Source organism: Pituophis catenifer, unplaced genomic scaffold (assembly GCF_029215685.1).
Source record: "Pituophis catenifer annectens isolate HBS135680 unplaced genomic scaffold, rPitCat1.0.hap2 SCAF_3, whole genome shotgun sequence".
NCBI classification, from domain to species: Eukaryota; Metazoa; Chordata; class Lepidosauria; order Squamata; family Colubridae; genus Pituophis; species Pituophis catenifer.
In genome coordinates this window covers 207100132-207120556 of record NW_027256883.1, presented here as the reverse complement: position 1 = coordinate 207120556, position 20425 = coordinate 207100132, and the positions used below count along the sequence as shown (strand labels likewise).

Genomic DNA, 20425 nt, shown 5'->3' with positions numbered 1-20425 from the left:
GAGTAGAATGTCTAGCTCCTTAGCATCAGAGCATGTAAATATAATACTGTATATGAAATACTAATGATCTGATGGTCGTTTCGAAAAATCCTTTCTTAGCGAGCACCTAGAAGTCAAGAGGAACATACGTGCCAAATTTCAAGTTTGTAGGCTTTACTGTTCTGGAGATTTCGTGATGAGTGAGTGGTATTTGGCTTTTATATACAGGTGAAACTCGAAAAATTAGAATATCATGCAAAAGTTCATTTATTTCAGTAATGCAACTTAAAAGGTGAAACTAATATATGAGATAGACTCATTACATGCAAAGCGAGATAGTTCAAGCCTTGACTTGTCATAATTTTGATGATTATGGCTTACAGCTCATGAAAACCCCAAATTCACAATCTCAGAAAATTAGAATATTGTGAAAAGGTTCAATATTCTAGGCTCAAAGTGTCCCACTCTAATCAGCTAATTAAGCCATAACACCTGCAAAGGGTTCCTGAGCTTTTAAATGGTCTCTCAAAAGAAGTTGGATGGTCCCAAAGTGCTGTATCAAAGCACATTAATAGAAAGTTATGTGGAAGGGAAAAGTGTGGAAGAAAAAGGTGCACAAGCAGCAGAGTTCAGTGCATCAAGAACCACCACACACAGACGGATCCTGGACATGGGCTTCAAATGTCGTATTCCTCTTGTCAAGCCGCTCCTGAACAACAAACAAGGTCAGAAGCGTCTTACCTGGGCTAAAGACAAAAAGAACTGGTCTGTTGCTCAGTGGTCCAAAGTCCTCTTTTCTGATGAGAGCAACTTTTGCATCTCATTTGGAAACCAAGGACCCAGAGTCTAGAGGAAGAATGGAGAGGCACACACTGCAAGATGCTTGAAATCCAGTGTGAAGTTTCCACAGTCTGTGTTGATTTGGGGAGCCATGTCATCTGCTGGTGTTGGTCCACTGTGCTTCATTAAGTCCAGGGTCAACACAGCTGTCTACCAGGTGATTTTGGAGCACTTCATGCTTCCTTCTGCAGACAAGCTTTATGGGGATGCTGACTTCATTTTCCAGCAGTACTTGGCACCTCCCCACACTGCCAAAAGTACCAAAACTTGGTTCAATGACCATGGGATTACTGTGCTTGATTGGCCAGCAAACTCGCCTGACCTGAACCCCATAGAGAATCTATGGGGCATTGCCAAGAGAAAGATGAGAGACATGAGACCGAACAATGCCCAGAAGAGCTGAAGGCCGCTATTGAAGCATCCTGGTCTTCCATAACACCTCAGCAGTGCCACAGGCTGATAGCATCCATGCCACGCCGCATTGAGGCAGTAATTGATGCAAAAGGGGCCCAAACCAAGTACTGAGTACATATGCATGCTTATACTTTTCAGAGGTCTGATATTGTTCTATGTACAATCCTTGTTTTATTGATTTCATGTAATATTCTAATTTTCTGAGATTGTGAACTTGGGGTTTTCATGAGCTGTAAGCCATAATCATCAAAATTATGACAAATCAAGGCTTGAACTATCTCGCTTTGCATGTAATGAGTCTATCTCATATATTAGTTTCACCTTTTAAGTTGCATTACTGAAATTAAAGAACTTTTGCACGATATTCTAATTTTTCGATTTTCACCTGTATATAGATTGTGGGAAACAAGCGACTATCTTAGCATCTTGTGGGGATCAGGCCATATTAAACCACAATGAGGTATATTTGTTTATGGACATCATGTGAAAGGAATAAAACTGTATACAGTTAAGATTAAACATGATGTATAAACCCAACTGCATAGTTAGTATTGGCATAAGGAAATAATTTAGAGTGGTTTTGCAGATGGTTTCTTAATGCAAAGATCTCAGTTTCATCCATTCAATAAAAGTTGGGTTAATATTTGGAGGAAAAGGGGGTTAAAGTCACAACATAGTTTAAACTTCTGCTTTTATTTCATTTTTGTTTGCTGAGTTGGTCACACTTTGCCTGGCTTTTAAATATTATTTCTGAATGTAATTGTCTTATGCAGAATAACTGTGTCATGGTCTTGAAAAGTGGCATATGGTCATTTTTTAAAAACTTTCCATATATATTTTACTGTTAACAGTTCTTAGATTAACAATGGCTGCTTTTATCAAGAGACCTCAGAGAAAATGCCATTTTCTTTGCAAAGATGGGTTCAGAACAATTAAAACTCGGACCATACATTTTCTGAATAGTTTTTAATCCCAGAGCTCTAATTGCACTCAACAATGAACTAAAGGGCCACCATCAGTGAGCTGTTGGACAGCATTACTTGGTCTGTTGTGTGGATGTTTGGGTGGTTTAGGGGTGGGGAATTTGTGGTGGGTGGGAGTGTGTTTGGGGATTGTTATGTGTGTTGGGCCTGGTCTTTGGGTGTTATGTGAATTTCATTGTATGGGTATACTGTGTATACATGTACAATGACAATAAAGTTATGCTATATATACTATTGTAAGTATAATAGATTCAACTTCACGATTCCCAACAGGTTAACCCTAGCATTAACCAAACTACTGTTCCTCCTCTAAAGTTTATGTTTCTGAGTTTAGATCAGTACAGATTTCTGGGGTAGCCTATTTTGCCCCTCCAAAAATTAAAATACTGTTGATTCTCTGTCTTTAGGAACGGCAGCTAACAATTTGTGTACAATGAAGATACAGCACTGCATTATATCAGTCTGTTTTGAAGGCAGCACAAGGGCCTCCGAAATGAAGGGTGCATTTGTTTGGATCCTCTTTAGAAGACAATTCAAGAACTGTTTTCAGTTTGGTAGCAGACTCATCAAAGGAATAAAACAACAAATGAGACTAGACTAAAGGGACGTCAAAGAGGGACGTGGTGGCTCAGTGGCTAAGACGCTGAGCTTGTTGATCGAGAGGTCGGCAGTTCAGCGGTTCGAATCCCTAGTGCCGCGTAACGGGGTGAGCTCCCGTGACTTGTCCCAGCTTCTGCCAACCTAGCAGTTCGAAAGCACGTAAAAAATGCAAGTAGAAAAATAGGGACCCGCCTTTGGTGGGAAGGTAACAGTGTTCCGTGCGCCTTTGGCGTTGAGTCATGCCAGCCACATGACCACAGAGATGTCTTCAGACAGCGCTGGCTCTTTGGCTTTGAAATGGAGATGAGTACCGCCCCCTAGAGTCGGGAACGACTAGCACATATGTGCAAGGGGGAACCTTTACCTTTACCTTTAAAGGGACATCATGACTCAGCATGTCGAAGGAACTCAACCACTGGCTATGCTTATACAACTGTAGACGTTCAATAAATGAATAAACTTGTCACCCTACCCTTTTTGGTTTTTTTTAAAGAAGGGACTGATTCCTATCAGGTCAGTTGAATTTACTTGTCAATAAGCTACTGTACATTTGTTCATGATTTAAACTAATCGGTGTCAGCATAGCAATAGCAATTAGACTTATATACCGCTTCATGGTGCTTTACAGCCCTCTCTAAGCAGTTTACAGAGTCAGCCTATTGGCCCCAAACAATCTGGATCCTCATTTTACCGACCTCGGAAGGATGGAAGGCTGAGTCAACCTTGAGCCTATCAGGATCGAACTGCTGGCAGTTGGCAGATTTAGACAGCAATACTGCATTCTAACCACTGCACCACCACAGCTCTTGGTCGCACAACATGTTGTATTCCTGCTACCTCTGGTTTGTAAGTGATCTACGAGACCGCCTTCTGCTACCAATAGCCTCTCACCGACCAGTACGCTCCCATAGAAAGGGGCTTCTCAGGGTGCCGTTGGCCAAACAGTGTCAAGTGGCGGCCCCCAGGGGGAGAGCCTTCTCTGTGGGGGCACCTACCATCTGAAACGAGCTCCCCCCGGAGATATGGAGGATCCCGGATCTGCGCACGTTTCGTCGTGCTCTCAAAACATTTTTATTTCAGCAGGCTGGCCTGGCCTAACTCTCCCTTTAAAATTTTTAAATCATTTAATCTGTTTTATAAATTGGGTGTTTTAAATTTGTTTTCAGCCAAAATATTTAATAATTTTAATGGACTTTTAATGTTTGTATTATCTGTATTTTATCTGGGCTGTTCACCGCCCTGAGTCCTCCGGGACTAGGGCGGTATAGAAATTTGATAAATAAATAAAATAAATAAATAAATCTGGCTAAACATTTTATAGTCATAACAACTGGAAATCAAGGTTATTAACATAAACTCTGTGATTTATTCTGGGAACATAATATGTTATAATAATAAAATTATTGTAGTAGTTGTATTTTGCTGTATTTTGTTAGCTTGGATTTCCTGTATTTATTTATTCATTAGATTTTTATCCTGCCTTTATTACTTTTATAGATAACTGATGGTTAACAGTCTGTGTTGACAGGGGGGCAGAGGTCGACCCCGAGGCCCCTTGTATGTGGGGTGCCACAAGGGTCGGTCCTCTCGCCCCTTCTGTTCAACATTTATGTGAAGCCGCTGGGTGAGATCATCCGTGGTTTCGGGGTGAAGTACCACCAGTACGCTGACGATACTCAGCTGTACATCTCCACCCCGGACCACCCCAATGATGCCCTTGAAGTGATGTCCCGGTGCCTGGAGGCCGTGCGGATCTGGATGGGGAGAAACAGACTCAGGCTCAACCCATCCAAGACCGAGTGGCTGTGGTTTCCGACATCCCGATATAGTCAGTTGGCGCCATCACTGACTATTGGGGGCGAGTCATTGCCCCCCACGGAGAGGGCTCGCAACTTGGGTGTCCTCCTGGACTCACGGCTGTCTTTAGAAGAGCATATGACGGCCGTGGCCAGGGGGACTTTTTATCAGGTCCGCCTGATTCGCCAGTTGCGTCCCTTTCTGGATCGGGACTCGTTAAATACGGTCACTCATGCTCTTGTTACTTCCCGCTTGGACTACTGCAATGCTCTCTACATGGGGCTCCCCTTGAGGAGCACCCGGAGGCTCCAGCTGGTCCAGAATGCGGCCGCGCGGGTGGTTATGGGAGCGACGTGGCGCTCCCATGTGACCCCCCTCCTGCGCGAGCTGCACTGGCTCCCGGTGGTCTTCCGGGTGCACTTCAAGGTTTTGGTTACCACCTTTAGAGCGCTCCATGGCATCGGACCGGGGTATCTACGAGACCGCCTTCTGCTACCAATAGCCTCTCACCGACCAGTACGCTCCCATAGAGAGGGGCTCCTCAGGGTGCCGTCGGCCAAACAGTGTCGACTGGCGGCCCCCAGGGGGAGAGCCTTCTCTGTGGGGGCACCTACCATCTGGAACGAGCTCCCCCCAGAGATACGGAAGATCCCGGACCTGCGCACGTTTCGCCGTGCTCTCAAAACTTTTCTATTTCAGCAAGCTGGCCTGGCCTAACTCCCCTCTTTTAAATTCTTAAATTTTAAATTTTTGAATTCGTGATTTTATAAATTGGGTGTTTTAATCTGTGTTTCGGCCGAAATATTTAATAATTTTAAGGGATTTTTAATATTTGTATTGTCTGTATTTTATCTTGGCTGTTCACCGCCCTGAGTCCTTCGGGAGTAGGGCGGTATAGAAATTTGATTAATAAATAAATAAATAAATAAATAAACATACATAATATTCCTTCCTCCTCCTATTTTCCTCACAAGAGCAACCCTGTCAGGTGCATTAGACTGAGAGAGAGAGAGAGAGAGAGACTGATCCGATGTCACACACAGCCAACTTTCCTGCTTAACTGAATGGCCCAAAGTCACCCAACCAGAATGCCTAAGAATAGAATAGAATAGAGCTGGAAGGGACCTTGGAGGTCTTCTAGTCCAGCCCCCTGCTCAAGCAGGAGAACCTATACCATTTCAGACAAGTGACTGTCTAGCCTCTTCTTAAAATCCTCCAGTGATGGAGCGCCCATAACTTCTGAAGGCAAGCTGTTCCACTGGTTAATTCTCCTCACTGTTAGGAAGTTTCTCCTTAATTCCAGATTGTTTCTCTCTTTGATTGGTTTCTATTGTTTCTTGTCCTGCCTTCCGGTGCTTTGGAGAATAATTTGACCCACTTTTCTTTGTGGCAACCCCTCAAATACTAGAATACTACTATCACGTCACCCCCAATTCTTCTTTTCTCTAGACTAGCCAAACCCAAAACCAGCAGCCATGCTATATACAGTTTAGTCTCCAGGCCTTTGATCATTTTAGTTGCTCTTCTTTGAACTTTTTCCAAAGTCTCAACATCTTTTTTTGTAGTCTGGTGACCAAAATTGGTTGCAGTATTCCAGGTGTGATCTTACTAGGGCACTAATATTTCACACGATCAAAGGCGGAACTAGAAGTCTGGCCAGGCTCAAGGTTGACTCAGCCTTCCATCCTTTCTAAGGTAGGTAAATTGGGGACCCAGTTTGTGGGGGCAATAAGCTGACTTTGTATAAAATATACAAAAGGATGAAGGGTATTGCTTAATGCACTGTAAGCCACCCTGAGTCTCCGGAGAAGGGCGGCATATAAATCAAATTAAAAAAAAAAGTCACAGTTTCCTGGTGATTGACCTAAAGTCACCCAGCTGGCTTTCATGCCTAAGGCGGAAGTAGAACTCACAATCTCCTGGTGACTGGCCCAAAATCACACGTCTGGTTTTCATGCCTAACATGGGACTAGAACTCACAGTCTGCGGTGATTGGCCAAAGTTATGCAGCTAGCTTTTGTGCCTATCACAGGACTAGAACTCACGGGCTCATGGGTTGTCTGAATACCGTATCTGGCTTATGAATACACTTGCTTAAAGGAACAAAGACAGCGTTGGAGTAATTTTCCCCACACCCCAAAGTCACATTCAATTCAAATGTTTATAAATGATTAAAAAGGGAAGTTCTTACTGTGGCAGATCTTTGACTGTCTTTCCAAAATCAGGATCCGAGGCTGTTTTATGGCTGCCATCTTTTGATTGATGGGTTTCCGAAACTCGCATGACTATGTAACGCTGTGATCCTAGGACAGGAAATGCTTCAATAAGATCATTGATTCGTGACTTATCAGTTGGATCATCTGAACATATCACTGCTCCCATCAACAAACAATGTCCTGAGGTTCCTGCTATGCCTTCTCTTAAAATAAGGTTGTCAACTCTTTAACAATGATTCTTTATTTCTTATTATTTGGATTTCTTAGCTAAACTTCGACTTTAATCATTTAAGAATAATCCCTTTGAAAGAGCTATATCAGTAGTTCCTCGTTTCTGGACATGTCCACCACATATGATAATACGATCCTTAGAACATGGCTAGAGGAAATGATACGACAACATATTGATTTAAAACCTGAACTGTTCCTATTGGGTATCTTACCAGAGAAATATAGTAAAGAGAATACTTATTTGATTATACATATTGTAACTGCAGCGAGAATTGTATTTGCGCAAAATTGGTAAGCAGAGAAAATCCCTTTAGAGGGAGAAGTAATTAAGAAAATATTGGAATGTGCAGAAATGAATAGATTAACGTTGGTAATTAAAGAAAAGGAAGAATCGGAGAATTTTAAAGTATGGGGCAATTATATCAATGGTTAAAGTATATATATATGCATATATATGCATATTCTTTCTAGCCAGGTTTTACCTATGTAAACTAAGTTGTTCTACAGCCCTGGTTCTGTGAAATCTCATTCACAAGTTTCTGGGCCTTTTTTCTGCTGACAAACTGCAACTCTGTGTTGCTCTCTGGGAGTTGCAGTTTGTCAGCAGAAAAAAGGCCCAGAAACTTGTGAATGAGATTTCACAGAACCAGGGCTGTAGAACAACTTAGTTTACGTAGGTAAAACCTGGCTAGAAAGAATATGCACATAAAAACCTACGAAAAAGAAAAAGACACACACACACACACACACACACACACATTGATTGATACTATCAATTGAAGTTTCCTCCTCTCTGTATAAGGTCTCGTAATATTGTCTGACAAACTTATATATATATAAAATTTAGATAATTGATGAATTAATATAAACATAAGAAATTTGGGAAGAATGATGTAACAATCTAAATGAAAATATAAAGGTATGATAGAAATATAATATGAAAATGATGGAGGAGGGAGTAGGAGACACAAAATATGTACTCAGATGAAACACTGAATGATTAAGGATATATTGTCTGTATGTTTGTTTGTTTTAATAAAAATAAAAAAACTTTTTTTTTAAAAAAAAAGAAAAAAAAGAAAGAGCTATATCAGTATTTGGACTTTAGCCAGTCACAATTTACCAACAGTCAGACACCCCAAGTATTTTGTGTAGTTTGTCTTAGCAGGTTACGAGTTAAGCTAATGTGCTTTGTAAAATTTGATTTTTAGTGTCAGCTTTGGAAGCCATATTAGGCTGGAAGCTTCTATGCTGCCACCTTCTCATGTGTGGGAAAGTAGGAGGGGGGATTTAGTAGAGGGGTTGTCTGTAGACATAATAGCATTCTTCCTGTCGGTCAAGGTCAGGGGGATCCTGCATCTAGAGAAGGAGTGGTCGGAGTGATGTCTCGAGATGGAACGGGTGGTGATTGGAGCATGTGATCGACTGAGGAGTGAGGGGATGGGTTTGGGGTTTTGATTTAATGAGGGAAAATCCAGACCTCTCAGATTCTGGTTTTTCCAGATGTGCCAGTTTACCTATTCTAGTAAATAGAACTTTGAAAATGCTTGCTTCAGAGTCTTTACTTGAAGAGGATTTTTTTCTGGAACACTGCCATATAGCTTAGTATGCTCAGTAAATAAAACTTTTCTCTGGTGATTTATTCAGCAAATTATGTTTGTAATTAGAACTATTTATTGCAACCTGTATACTCTGACATGGTCTATGTTGCATTCTGATGCACAAAGGACTTAGCAAAGTGAGCTATATACCATCTATTTCTACTCAGGGTACTATTTGATAGGATGATCATTTGTAAGGGTACTATACTCCTGCAAACTTATGCCAACGTTGTCCCCCTAAGATAGTCCAGCTATAAATATTTATACCTTTCCCAATCTTATCATCTTGAGAACTTTTAACTGAAGAGCTCAGGAACAAACTTACAATCCTTGGCAAGCAAAAGTAATAATCTTGTGCAGCAGTCCTTTTTTGAACGTTATACTCAATTTTGAACAAAAATGTTAATTAATTTTACACTTGCAATAGAGATAGTCCTCGACCTACTGTATGACCACTGCAAAAAAATAGAATAGAATGGAATGCATTGGATTGGAACAGAACAGAATAGAATAGAGTAACATAGTTGGAAGGGACCTTGGAAGTCCTAGTCCAACTCTCTGCTCAAGCAGGAGACCTCATACCCATGATGGCGAACCTATGGCACAGGTGGCATGTGGAGCCGTGTCTGTGGGCACGCGAGCGCTGCCCTAGCTCAGCTCCAGCGGGCATGTGCGTGCCGGCCAGCTGGCCTTCTGGGCCCACCAGAAGTCAGGAAATGGGCCGTTTCCGGCCTCCAGAAGGCCTTCGGGGGTGGAGGAGTGGGGAAGGACGTTTTTCGCCCTCCCCAGGCTCCTAGAAAGCCTCTGGAGGCTGGGGTGTGAGTGTGAAAAACGGGCCTACCTGGCCCACTGTGCCATTGCATGCCAAAAGCGTGGGGAGCATGGGGGGGTCGTGCATGCACGGGGGGGAAACGCATTGAATTATGGGTGTGGGTACACACGAGAGAGACCATCCCACACTCCCCACGCTTCTGGCATGCGATGGCAAAAAGATTAGCCATCACTGCCTTATACCATTCCAGACAAATGGCTATCCAATCTCTTCTTAAAAACTGCCAATGATGGAGCATCCACAACTTCTGGAGGCAAGTTGTCCCACTGACTAATTGTTCTCACTGTCAGGAAATTTCTCCTTAATTCTAAGTTGCTTCTCTCCTTGATTAGTTTCCACCCATTGTTTCTTGTTCTGTTTTCAGATGCTTTGGAGAATAGAATAGAATAGAATAGAATAGAATAGAATAGAATAGAATAGAATAGAATAGAATAGAGCGGGAAGGGAGGCCTTCTTGTCCAACCTCTTGCTCAACAGGAGACCCTTTACCATTTTTTTTTAAAATTTGATTTATATGCCGCCCTTCTCCGGAGACTCAGGGCGGCTTACAATGCATTAAGCAATAGCCTTCATACTTTTGTATATTTATACAAAGTCAGCTTATTGCCCCCACAAACTGGGTCCTCATTTCACCTACCTTAGAAAGGATGGAAGGCTGAGTCAACCTTGAGCCTTGGAAAGATTCGAACCAGCAGAAATTGCAGGCAGTTGTGTTAATAACAGGGTGCACTAAACCACTGTACTATCAAGGCTCTTTCAGACAAGTGTCTTCCAATCTCTTCTTAAAAACTCCAGATGGAGCACCCATCGTTCAAAGGTTGTGATGGTGCTGAAAAAAGTGTCTTATGATCGATGCTCAGGATTACGACTGTCTCGGTGTCCCCATGGACACATGATCCAAATCCAAGAGCTTGGCAACTAGCATGTATTTACAATGATTGCAACAACTCTGGGCCATATGATTGTCATTTGTGACCTTCCCAGCTGGCTTCTAACAGGCATGGAAAAAGGATGTGAAATCAAGGAGAAATTAAAGTTAGCAACCACATTATTTGGTGATGGAAGTTTCAGTCTTAATTGTGGTCGTAAGTTGAGGAACATCTGTATTAACATCCTTAAAATACAATTGATAGAATTTTCTTCTTCTTCTTCTTCTTCTTCTTCTTCTTCTTCTTCTTCTTCTTCTTCTTCTTCTTCTTCTTCTTCTTCTTCTTCTTCTTCTTCTTCTCCTTCTCCTCTTCCTCCCCCCTTCTTCTTCTCCTCCTCCTCCTCCATCTCTTCTCCTTCTTCTCCTCCTCCTCCTTTTCTCCTCCTCCTCCTCCTCCTCCTCCTCCTCCTCCTCCTCCTCCTCCTCCCCTCCTCTTCCTCCATACTCTAACCTTTCTAAATAAGAGAATGTCCATAAGGTTTAACTCCATTACATAAATAGTATTGCATTAAAATCTGCATTGAATACTATAATGCATCAAGATTCAAAACACTGCAATTTTAAATAAAGGAAAATTATTATAGTGCCTTGTACCCTTGATGGGAAGTCAACGGAAGAGAAGCAGCTACTTTGGCAGGTTTCCAAAATCCTGAAAAGAAGCTCAAAGAATTTGGTTGGGATTCAGTTCACGTACCTGGGAGACGATGAGGGTACCCCAAAATGGGTACCGAAATCAAGAGGGAACCGGCGCCAGCGCCTAAGAATCCAATCCACCATGCTCCGACCCACAGGGAATTATCGGGTATAAGATCAATTCTGGGAATAAAACCAGGAAAAAAAGCTGTAAACTTTCAGAAATCTAATCAAATCGGTCTCTTTGGCTTTGAGACAACGCTAATTCACACAAGCGTGAAATGTAGCCGTTTTTTTCTTCAAAGATATATTACTTCCTTAATTGCTTGGGAGAAATTTTTCAAGAGGGACATGCTTTTGTAAGGGTAACAAACCAGGCACCACCAGAAAAAATAAATCAGTCATTGTGCTTTGCTTTAGGCAGGGTTAGAGGATAATGACAATAACAACAATAAAGCGTGCACACACACATGCACACAAACAAAATGAGAGTGAGTCTCAGAGTAGCTTTTCCCACCCAGTCTGAGACTTTCTGGTTTGTTGGGACTGCATTTGACAAACTGAGACAGAAATAACAATCATGTTAATGATAACCACAGTTCCAAGGATAAGCAAAAAAGAGAACTAGCTGTGTAAAGTTTCCAGATGGACATCTAGGGCTCCCTTAATTTGGCGTAGAGTCAGGGTGACTGGATGGAGCTGAGCATTTACTGGCCAGATGCCCTTCCCGACGCCTATGTGGAGTTCACAGCAGATATTTTTTCTTTGTGCCCAAAGAGAGAAATATCTGCCGCCACCTAGGATTGAACTCTCAACCTTCCGAGTGGGAGGCGAGCGTCTTCACCACTAGGCCACCATGCCGCTCAGAACTAAACTGATCATTGTAAAGATCTTCTTGCTGGATCTTAAGCTACTCATCAAGTGGGAGAAACAGATGAGATCTTTAAATGGCATCCAATAAACAACTCAAGTGGCTACTCTGTAGGGAAGTGAGAGCGACAAAGTACAAAAAGAAAGGAAAATGAAAGATGACAAACAGGGAAAGCTCCTAAGGCTAATTGGAGAACTTTAAATTTACAGGTAATCCTCAAATTACGACCATTTGTTTAGTGACTGTTTGAAGTTACACCCGCACTGAAATAAAGTGACTTATAACCAGTCCTTGCACTTTATGATCATTGCACTGCTCCCATGGTCACATGATCAAAATTTGGGGGCTTGGCAACTGGCATGTATTTATGACAGCTGAGGTATCCTGGGGTCAGATAATTGCCATTTGTGATTCTCCTAGCCCGCCTCTGACAAGCAAAGTCAGTAGGAAACAGATTCAGTTAACAGCCCTGTAATTCACTTAACATCTGTAGCGATTCGTTTAACGAATGCAGCAAAAAGGACAATGAGATTGGTGTTCTGTCCCCGTCTCACACACACACACAAACAGACAGCCGGGGGTTAAATAAACAGGCAGACATCCAATTCTTCCGATAAGACGCTTGGCAGCAACCCAGTAGCTGCTTGCCAAGAACTTTTACTCAATAAACAAAATACCCACAGTCAAGAATTGTCCAGTTCGTAAAATAAATCCAAGACCGATAATGTTGTTTCCAAAGATGCAATGTGACTCGATAGTAGTTAGTTTTGTCCATCAGAGTCTGAATGGCCACCTCACCCCCTTTTATACCCTGTGGGGGTACCCTGAGTCCAGTGACTCAGCCTAATCTCTGGCACGCCTTTTCTTCTGTTGCGCGTGCTTATCTCTGCGACGCTGCCGAGGATCCAGCCAAGACTCATCTCCCTCATTACTGTCTACCTGTGGCTGTGTGGACGTGCTTGGCCTCGGCCCTATCTCTTGCCCTTTGGCAGACACCGAAGGCATTGCCAGAGAGGAGGGTCCTGGAGAGGGAGGCCTTGCCAACTCCTCTCCTTCACTCTTGGAGTCCTCTCCTGCCGATGACACAGGCTCAGGTAACGGAGCCACAACAATTGGGCGTGACTCATTTCCCAACTGCCTCACTTAGCAACAGAAGTTCTGGTCTGAATTGCAGTCATAAGTCGAGGACTAGTGTCATGAATGAATGAATGTCATTCTATATAATGCTGCATAAATGTCAACAGAGTTCTAACCAGTGAATCGGCTGAAGAATTGAATGGAGTGGTTTAGCTCTCTTGTAACATTCTGCTGACTCACATCACCATAGGATACCTTTATTGTATTCTAAATTAAACCTTGCTCAGGAGTTATTACCATAGTTACCATCATAGTTCAAATGGTGCCCTTTTCCTTTTAACAAAACTATCCACCTGGTGATGAAAACTTAATAACAAGGCTACAAATTTCTCATGGCAACAACAGTAATAGGGAGGGACCAAGTCAGAAGTGGACATGCTTTTTAAAAGATATATAAAAGAATGAGGCCTGGAGAATTTGGGTTCCCCCCCAAAAAAAATTATATTTTAACTAAGAATTGAGTGTAGAATTTTAGGAGCTCAACGGTGCTCTAAATTGGGGATGAGTGAGTTGCTGCAGGGAGTGAAATGTAAAATTTGTTACCACCGGTTCTGTGGGCGTGGCTTGGTGGTGGGGGTGGGGTAATGTGACTGGGTGGGCATGGCCAACTTTTTTTTTTTTTTTAAAACTTTTCAAAGCATTTTTTCTAATGCTTTGAAAAGCCTCTGCCGATCAGGCAACTCAGCTGGGATCATCAGAGACTTTTCAAAGCATTTTTTTAAACCACCTCTTCAGCCAAGAGGTTGCAGAAAAAAATACTTTGAAAAGCCTCTGACGATCCCAGCTGAGCTGCGCGATCATCAGAGGCTTTTTTTTTTAACTTTTAAAAGCATTTTTTCGTCGGAAGAGGTTGTAGATAAAATGCTTTTAAAAGTTTTTTTTAAAAAAGCCTCTGAGATTGTGTGGCTCAGTTGGGCATGGTGGGGGGGGGGCAGGGATTTCTCCGAACCACCTGCCACCATCGCTACCAGATCGGGCAATCCGATCCGAACTGGGAGCATTTCACCCCTGAGTTGCTGCCAACTGCCATCCCTAGATTGGTGTTTTTCCCTTGACAACTGAATTCTAGATGAGTGGACTTCAACTCCCAGGATTCTCTAGCCAACCCTGCTGGTTAGGAATTTCTAGGAGTTGAAGTCCACTCATCTTCAAATGTTAGTGTTGAGAAACACTGCCTAGAACTGTGATGGCGAACCTACGGCATGCGTGCCAGAAGTAGCACGCAGAGTCCTCTCTGTGGGCACAAGCACCATCACCAGCTGCTCTTCTGATTTTCAGCCAGCTGTTCTTTGTGGGTGCCGGAGCACCGGCAAACAGCCCAAAAGCAGGCATGCGCATGCCAGCCAGCTGATCTTCGGGTTTCTGGTGCTCTAGCGCATGCAAAGCCCAGCTGGCAGGTGCATATGTGCATGCCGGAAACCCGAAGACCAGCTGGCATGTGCACCAGCCAGCTGGTCTTCGGGTTTCCGGCACTCCAGTGCGCGCGCATGCATATGGTTTGGGCACTTGGTGCTGAAAAGGTTCGCTATCACTGGCCTAGAACCATGGTGGTGAACCTATGGCACGTGTGCCCGAAGTGGCATGCAGAGCCATGTTGCCTGGCATGTGTAGCATTCACGTGTTCCTCTTCCATGTTTCTGGCTCACATACGAATGCGACAATCAGCTGGCCTTTGTGTGTGTGGCAGTGCTGGAAACAGGAAGAGCTGGTCTTCCATTTTCCGGTGTGAGCATGCACGCTGGCCAGCTGATAGGCGTGTGCACATGCATGGCAGTAACCGGAAGACTTGTTGGCTGGTGCACATGCGTGCTCCGGAAACCAGAAGTACCTTATCTGGCGTGCGCATGCCCTCTGGGCAGCTCCTCTTCCTGGTCGCAGTCCTAAGAAGTTCACCAGTGGTGGGTTGCTTCTGGTTCAGACCGGTTCGCAAGAACTGGTAGTAAAACCGGCGGGAGGCTCCGCCCACCGACCCCGACGTCATCAGGAAGCTTCTGTGCAGCCCCGTTGCAAACTGGTAGTAAAGGTAAGTAGAACCCACCCCTGAAGTGGACATGCGAGCGCAAAGCGTGCTCCCTTTTCGGCACTCGGTGCCGTAAAGGTTGCCATCACTGGCCTAGAAGATGCTTGAACTTGCATAATGAATGTCCGGATATCCAGATTTACATTGAAATATCTTACTTGAAATACCTGTCTGAAAACGCTGACATTTATTGAAGCTAAATCCCTACTGATACTGACTTTGGTTCTACCTGACGGAAGTATGTTGAGACGGGGGCAGAAGGTTCCCTGGGAATTTTGGAAGGGCTGATGGAAGGAAAGAGAAAGTGGGCCAGGAACTTACTGTCTCCCAATTTCAGTGTAAATATTGAGAAAGATGCCTCCAACCAAGTAGCCAGCTGCTGGGCCCAATATGGCAGCAGTGTAGAAAACAGCTGAAAAGAGAAAGACACAACTATGATATTGGGCAAAGTTCAACATGGAAGATTTTGGCGTTTGCTTAGGCTCAAATTAGGACAAAGAAGGCCACCGCAGGAGCCTATAACCTTCTCCAAGTTTCGTTCAGTCATTAAATTGAAAGGGATTCAACTGGTCCTCTAATCCAGGAGTCTCCAAACCTGGAAACTTTAAGACTTGTGGATTTCAACTCCCAGAATTCTCCAGCCATCATGGCTGACTGGGGATTTCTGGGAATTGAAGTCCACAAGTCTGAAAGTTGCCAGGTTTGGAGATCTTTGCTCTAATCCAGTGTTTCTCAACCTTGGCTGCTGGACGATGTGTGGACTTCAACTCCCAGAATTCCCCAGCCATCATGGCTGACTGGGGATTTCTGGGAATTGAAGTCCACAAGTCTGAAAGTTGCCAGGTTTGGAGATCTTTGTTCTAATCCAGTGTTTCTCAAGCTTGGCCGCTGGACGATGTGTGGACTTCAACTCCCAGAATTCCCCAGCCATCATGGCTGACTGGGGATTTCTGGGAATTGAAGTCCACAAGTCTGAAAGTTGCCAGGTTTGGAGATCTTTGCTCTAATCCAGTGTTTCTCAACCTTGGCTGCTGGACGATGTGTGGACTTCAACTCCCAAAATTCCTCAGCCAGCAGAGCTGGCTGGGGAATTCTGGGAGTTGAAGTCCACACATCGTCCAGCAGCCAAGGTTGAGAAACACTGCTCTAATCCAACCTCCTGGACAATATAAGGATTGGACTACATGACCCAGAGGATTCATTCCCAATAGGTGACCATCAACTGGAGAACCTCGACCATGGTTTCTTCTCTTGGACTGTTTCGCCAATTACCATATTTTTCGGAGTATAAGACGCACCTTTTCCCCCCTAAAAGGGGGTGAAAATTTAGGTGCATCTTATACACCGAATGTAGCCCCACCCACCCACCTTGCTGGTCTCTGAGCTTGGTGGTTTTCTTGCAGACATTTCATTATCTTACAAGCGAGGAAATGACGTTTTAAAACGTGTAAGTTACCATTCTACCCTTGTATCCTTACATCTGGCCAGACCCCTGCAGCTGGTGGGCTCCAGAAGAGGAGACTTTTTGGCTGTGACCCCCATCCTCTGGAACATCTTGTCCTTCAAGGTCAGATCCACTCCCACCATTTAATCTCACCAGTAATCAAGGACTACTTGCACAAGGTTGACTCAGCCTTCCATCCTTCCGTGGTGGGTCAAATGTGAACCCCGATTGTTGGGGGCAAGAGGCTGACTCTGTAAACTGCTCAGAGAGGGCTGCAAAGGGGTATATAAGTAGGTGCTATTGCTATTTCATTCAATGTCTATAAGCTGCCTTAGATGATAGCTAGCTAGCTAGATGATAGATAGATAGATAGATAGATAGATAGATAGATAGATAGATAGATGATGTCAGCGTCTCAGTGCTGACATAGAAAAGGGAGGATGAAGCTTGAACTTTTGCCTGCTAAATCCCTTTGAAGATTCGGTCTCCTTGGAGATGAGGAGGGGGGAAGCATTCCTGTGAACTGACGGGAAAAGGAATCAGGAGAGTGACTTGGAAGATAGCCAATGAGAAGCAGAGAATTGGGGATCGGAAAGGGAGGGATTGGGGGGCAAAGGTCAGTATTGACCGCGAAGAGCCAGGATCCGGTTACTGTACTCGAATAAAGAGAAAATTTCCTTAAAGATTGGCAGTTTGAAAGTTCATTTATTTTGAGATAGCATCGAAGCCTGACAGATAGATAGATAGATAGATAGATAGATAGATAGATAGATAGATAGTCAAATATTTTGACCACCTAATGAGAAGGAAGGACACACTGGAGAAGAGCTTAATGCTGGGAAAGACTGAGGGCAAAAGAAGGAGGGGACAACAGAGAATGAGGTGGCTGGATGGAGTCACTGAAGCAGAAGGCGTGAGCTTAAATGAACTCCAGAGGATGGGAGAGGACAGGAAAGCCTGGAGTAACATTGTCCATGGGGTTGCAATGGGTCGGACACGACTTCGCAACTAACAACAACAAAATAGATAAATAACAATAGAATTTAGACTCATATACCGCTTTACAGTGCTTTACAGTCCTCTCTAAGTGGTTTATAGAGTCAGCCTGTTGTCCCCAACAATTTGGGCCCTCAATTTACCCACCTCTGAAGGATGGAAGGCTGAGTCAACCTTGAGCCTGGTGAGATTCGATTTGCCAAACTGCTGGCAGCCGGTGATCAGCAGAAGTAGCCTGCAGTACTGCACTCTAATTGCTGCATCACCGTGGTAGGTAGGTAGGTAGGTAGGTAGGTAGGTAGGTAGGTAGATAGATAGATAGATAGATAGATAGATAGATAGATAGATAGATAATAAAATTTGTTGGATGGCATCCTCCTACCCATTCCATCATTCTGTAGACCACAGGACTTACCAATATACACAGGAGAATAGTTGGACTTGACATTTTCATCTAGGTAGGTCACCCCAAGGGTGTAGAGTGGCGTTGCTCCAATCCCATGTAGAAACTGACCAAGCATGAAGACAAACTGATAATTAGAGAGGGTGGAGACACTTTCTGAGCACCACGCGCTCTGATTGGAGGAGCACGTGCCAATCTCCTCCGAAAAATGGACTTCATATTGGCTGGTGGTGAAATGAGGCAGGGCAAAAATGAGGGAGCCAATCCCCATGATCAAAACTCCCCAGCCCAGCCACCGCGGTTTATGCCCGTTGCCCCCAAAGTAACTGACGAACGTCAAACACACGCAGGCCGCGATGTCGTAGGAACTGGCAATCAATCCGCTTTGGTAGCTCTGGAGGTCGAAGCGCCGCTCGATCGACGTAATGACGGTGTTAACAAAGCCGTTGACGGTCATGCCTTGCAAGAAGGAAGCCACGCACAAAAAGAAGAGAACCCCTTTGGGGGTGTTGAAAAACTGTAGACAACTTGGGGTGAAGCCTCCCCACCCACACACCAGGACCTCCCGATCGGTGGAGACGTATTTAATGCCGCCGTTGAACCCGTTTTCGTTGGGGGACGTGGCCTCACAGAGAGGCTTCATGCAGGAATCCGAAGGACTGTTTGTGTTGGAGTAGAAGGTCCCATTGCTCAAAGGAGTGGGGCAGGATTCCTGGGGACTGGGGCTGTCAAAAGGAGGGCTGTTCTCCACGGAATTGGGCGCGTTGGAGAAAATAAGTTTGTGGGTACAGTGGAAGCCATTTTCTCCCACCATCTTGTGAGACATTTCTTTCAAACGGGGACAGTTGATGTTCTCAGATGTCTCTCTGTCTCTCTCTCTTTCTCTTGTCCTTCCTCAAGCTGGCTTGGATCCTTGTGGTTGAAGGCTGAAATTTTGGTCTTCAGTAGAAAGGATTTTGTGGGACAGAAATAAATTAATAGATGGGCCAAGGAGGGATTCTGAGACACTTCATTCTGGAAAAAAAAAAAGAACATAAGAGAAATCAGCAGAACATCTTAGAATAACAGTCTTCCAGTTCTTGAGGGACCACCACACAGAAGAGAGGATTGACTTATTCTCCAAAGCACCAGAGGGCAGGACAAGAAGTAACAGGTGGAAGCTTGTCAGGGAGAGATCCAACCTAGAATTGAGGAGAATTTTCCTGACAGTGGGAACAATTAATCAGTGGAATAGCTTACCTCCAAGTTGTGAGTGCTCCATCAATGGAGGTTTTCAAAAATAGACTGGGCAACCATTTGACTGGGATGGAATACAGTTTTTCACCTTGAACAGGAGGTTGGACCAGAAGACCTCCAAGGTGCCTTCCAGCCCTATGATTCTATGTTCTATGTTCTAAGTAGCATTTCTATTTATTATACAAAAATCATAACATGTTCAAGCCAGTTCACGGGTGGCCCAGTTCTGCTTGAACACATGACTTACTTTGGGCCCTGACTTTGTTTGAGCCCTTTTTTGATGACATGAGAAAACAAGTAATCGTATCCATTTCCATCATCCAAAACGTGGTCTACAGAATGGGTCAAAATAATATCTTTATGGCTTTTTGATAGACTGTTTTGGTCATGAGCTGTCATGAGTAATGTCATGTCAGCAGTGCTGCATCAAGACCACTTAGTCATTTGGACAGTAGCATTTTCTGTGGTCTCCCAACCTCTATAATGGAGGTTGAGAAGTTCTCAACTCCTAGCTGTTGGTTTTGTACTCCGAGAGGGTGAAAAAGAATCAGAATACAGAATAAAATACAAAATAACAGAGTTGGAAGGGACCTTGGAGATCTTCTAATCCAACCCCCTGATCAAGCAGGAGAGCCTTTACCATTACATACAAACGGCTGTTCAATTTCTTCTTGAAGATCTCCAGTGATGGAGCACCCACAACTTCTGGAGGCAAGTCATTTCATTGATTAATTGTTCTCAACATGAAGTATTAATATCACTTTACAATGCCTTGGTAAGGCCACACTTGGAATACTGCATCCAGTTTTGGTTGCCACGATGTAAAAAAGATGTTGAGACTCTAGAAAGAGTGCAGAGAAGAGCAACAAAGAAGATTAGGGGGCTGGAGGCTAAAACATATGAAGAATGATTGCAGGAACTGGATATGTCTAGCTTAATGAAAAGAAGGACTAGGGATGACGCAATAACAGTGTTCCAATATCTCGGGGCTGCCACAAAGAAGGGGGAGTCAAGCTGTTAGGAAATGATTTTACCTAACTTGTTGGGTTGGCAATATATAAACCATCAATATAGCTTTAAGACTGCTGTATTGCATCATACTGTGTCCTGATTGGTTAGCTCTGTAGCCAATGTCTTTAAGAGGGAGCTAGAAACCTGGTTTGTTTCCCTTTACTGACCCTTTCCTGACTCTTTGCTGTTTGCTCTTTACTGCTCGTTACTACTGTTTGCTACTGTTTGCAACTGTTAATGTGTATGACTACGA

General features: G+C 43.8%; 1 protein-coding gene across 1 annotated transcript in view; it reads right to left on the bottom strand.

The window, feature by feature from the left end:
- Positions 1-18751, bottom strand: part of LOC139314481 (solute carrier organic anion transporter family member 4A1-like) — a 39665-nt gene extending 20914 nt beyond the window's left edge. The window contains exons 1-4 of the mRNA XM_070940123.1: positions 17938-18751; positions 15404-15494; positions 11116-11237; positions 6805-6916 (exon numbers count right to left, since the gene is read on the bottom strand). Coding sequence (XP_070796224.1) covers positions 6805-6916; positions 11116-11237; positions 15404-15494; positions 17938-18751 — 1139 coding nt within the window. The remainder of the gene's footprint in view (positions 1-6804; positions 6917-11115; positions 11238-15403; positions 15495-17937) is intronic.
- Between the last annotated feature and the right edge of the window lie 1674 nt (positions 18752-20425).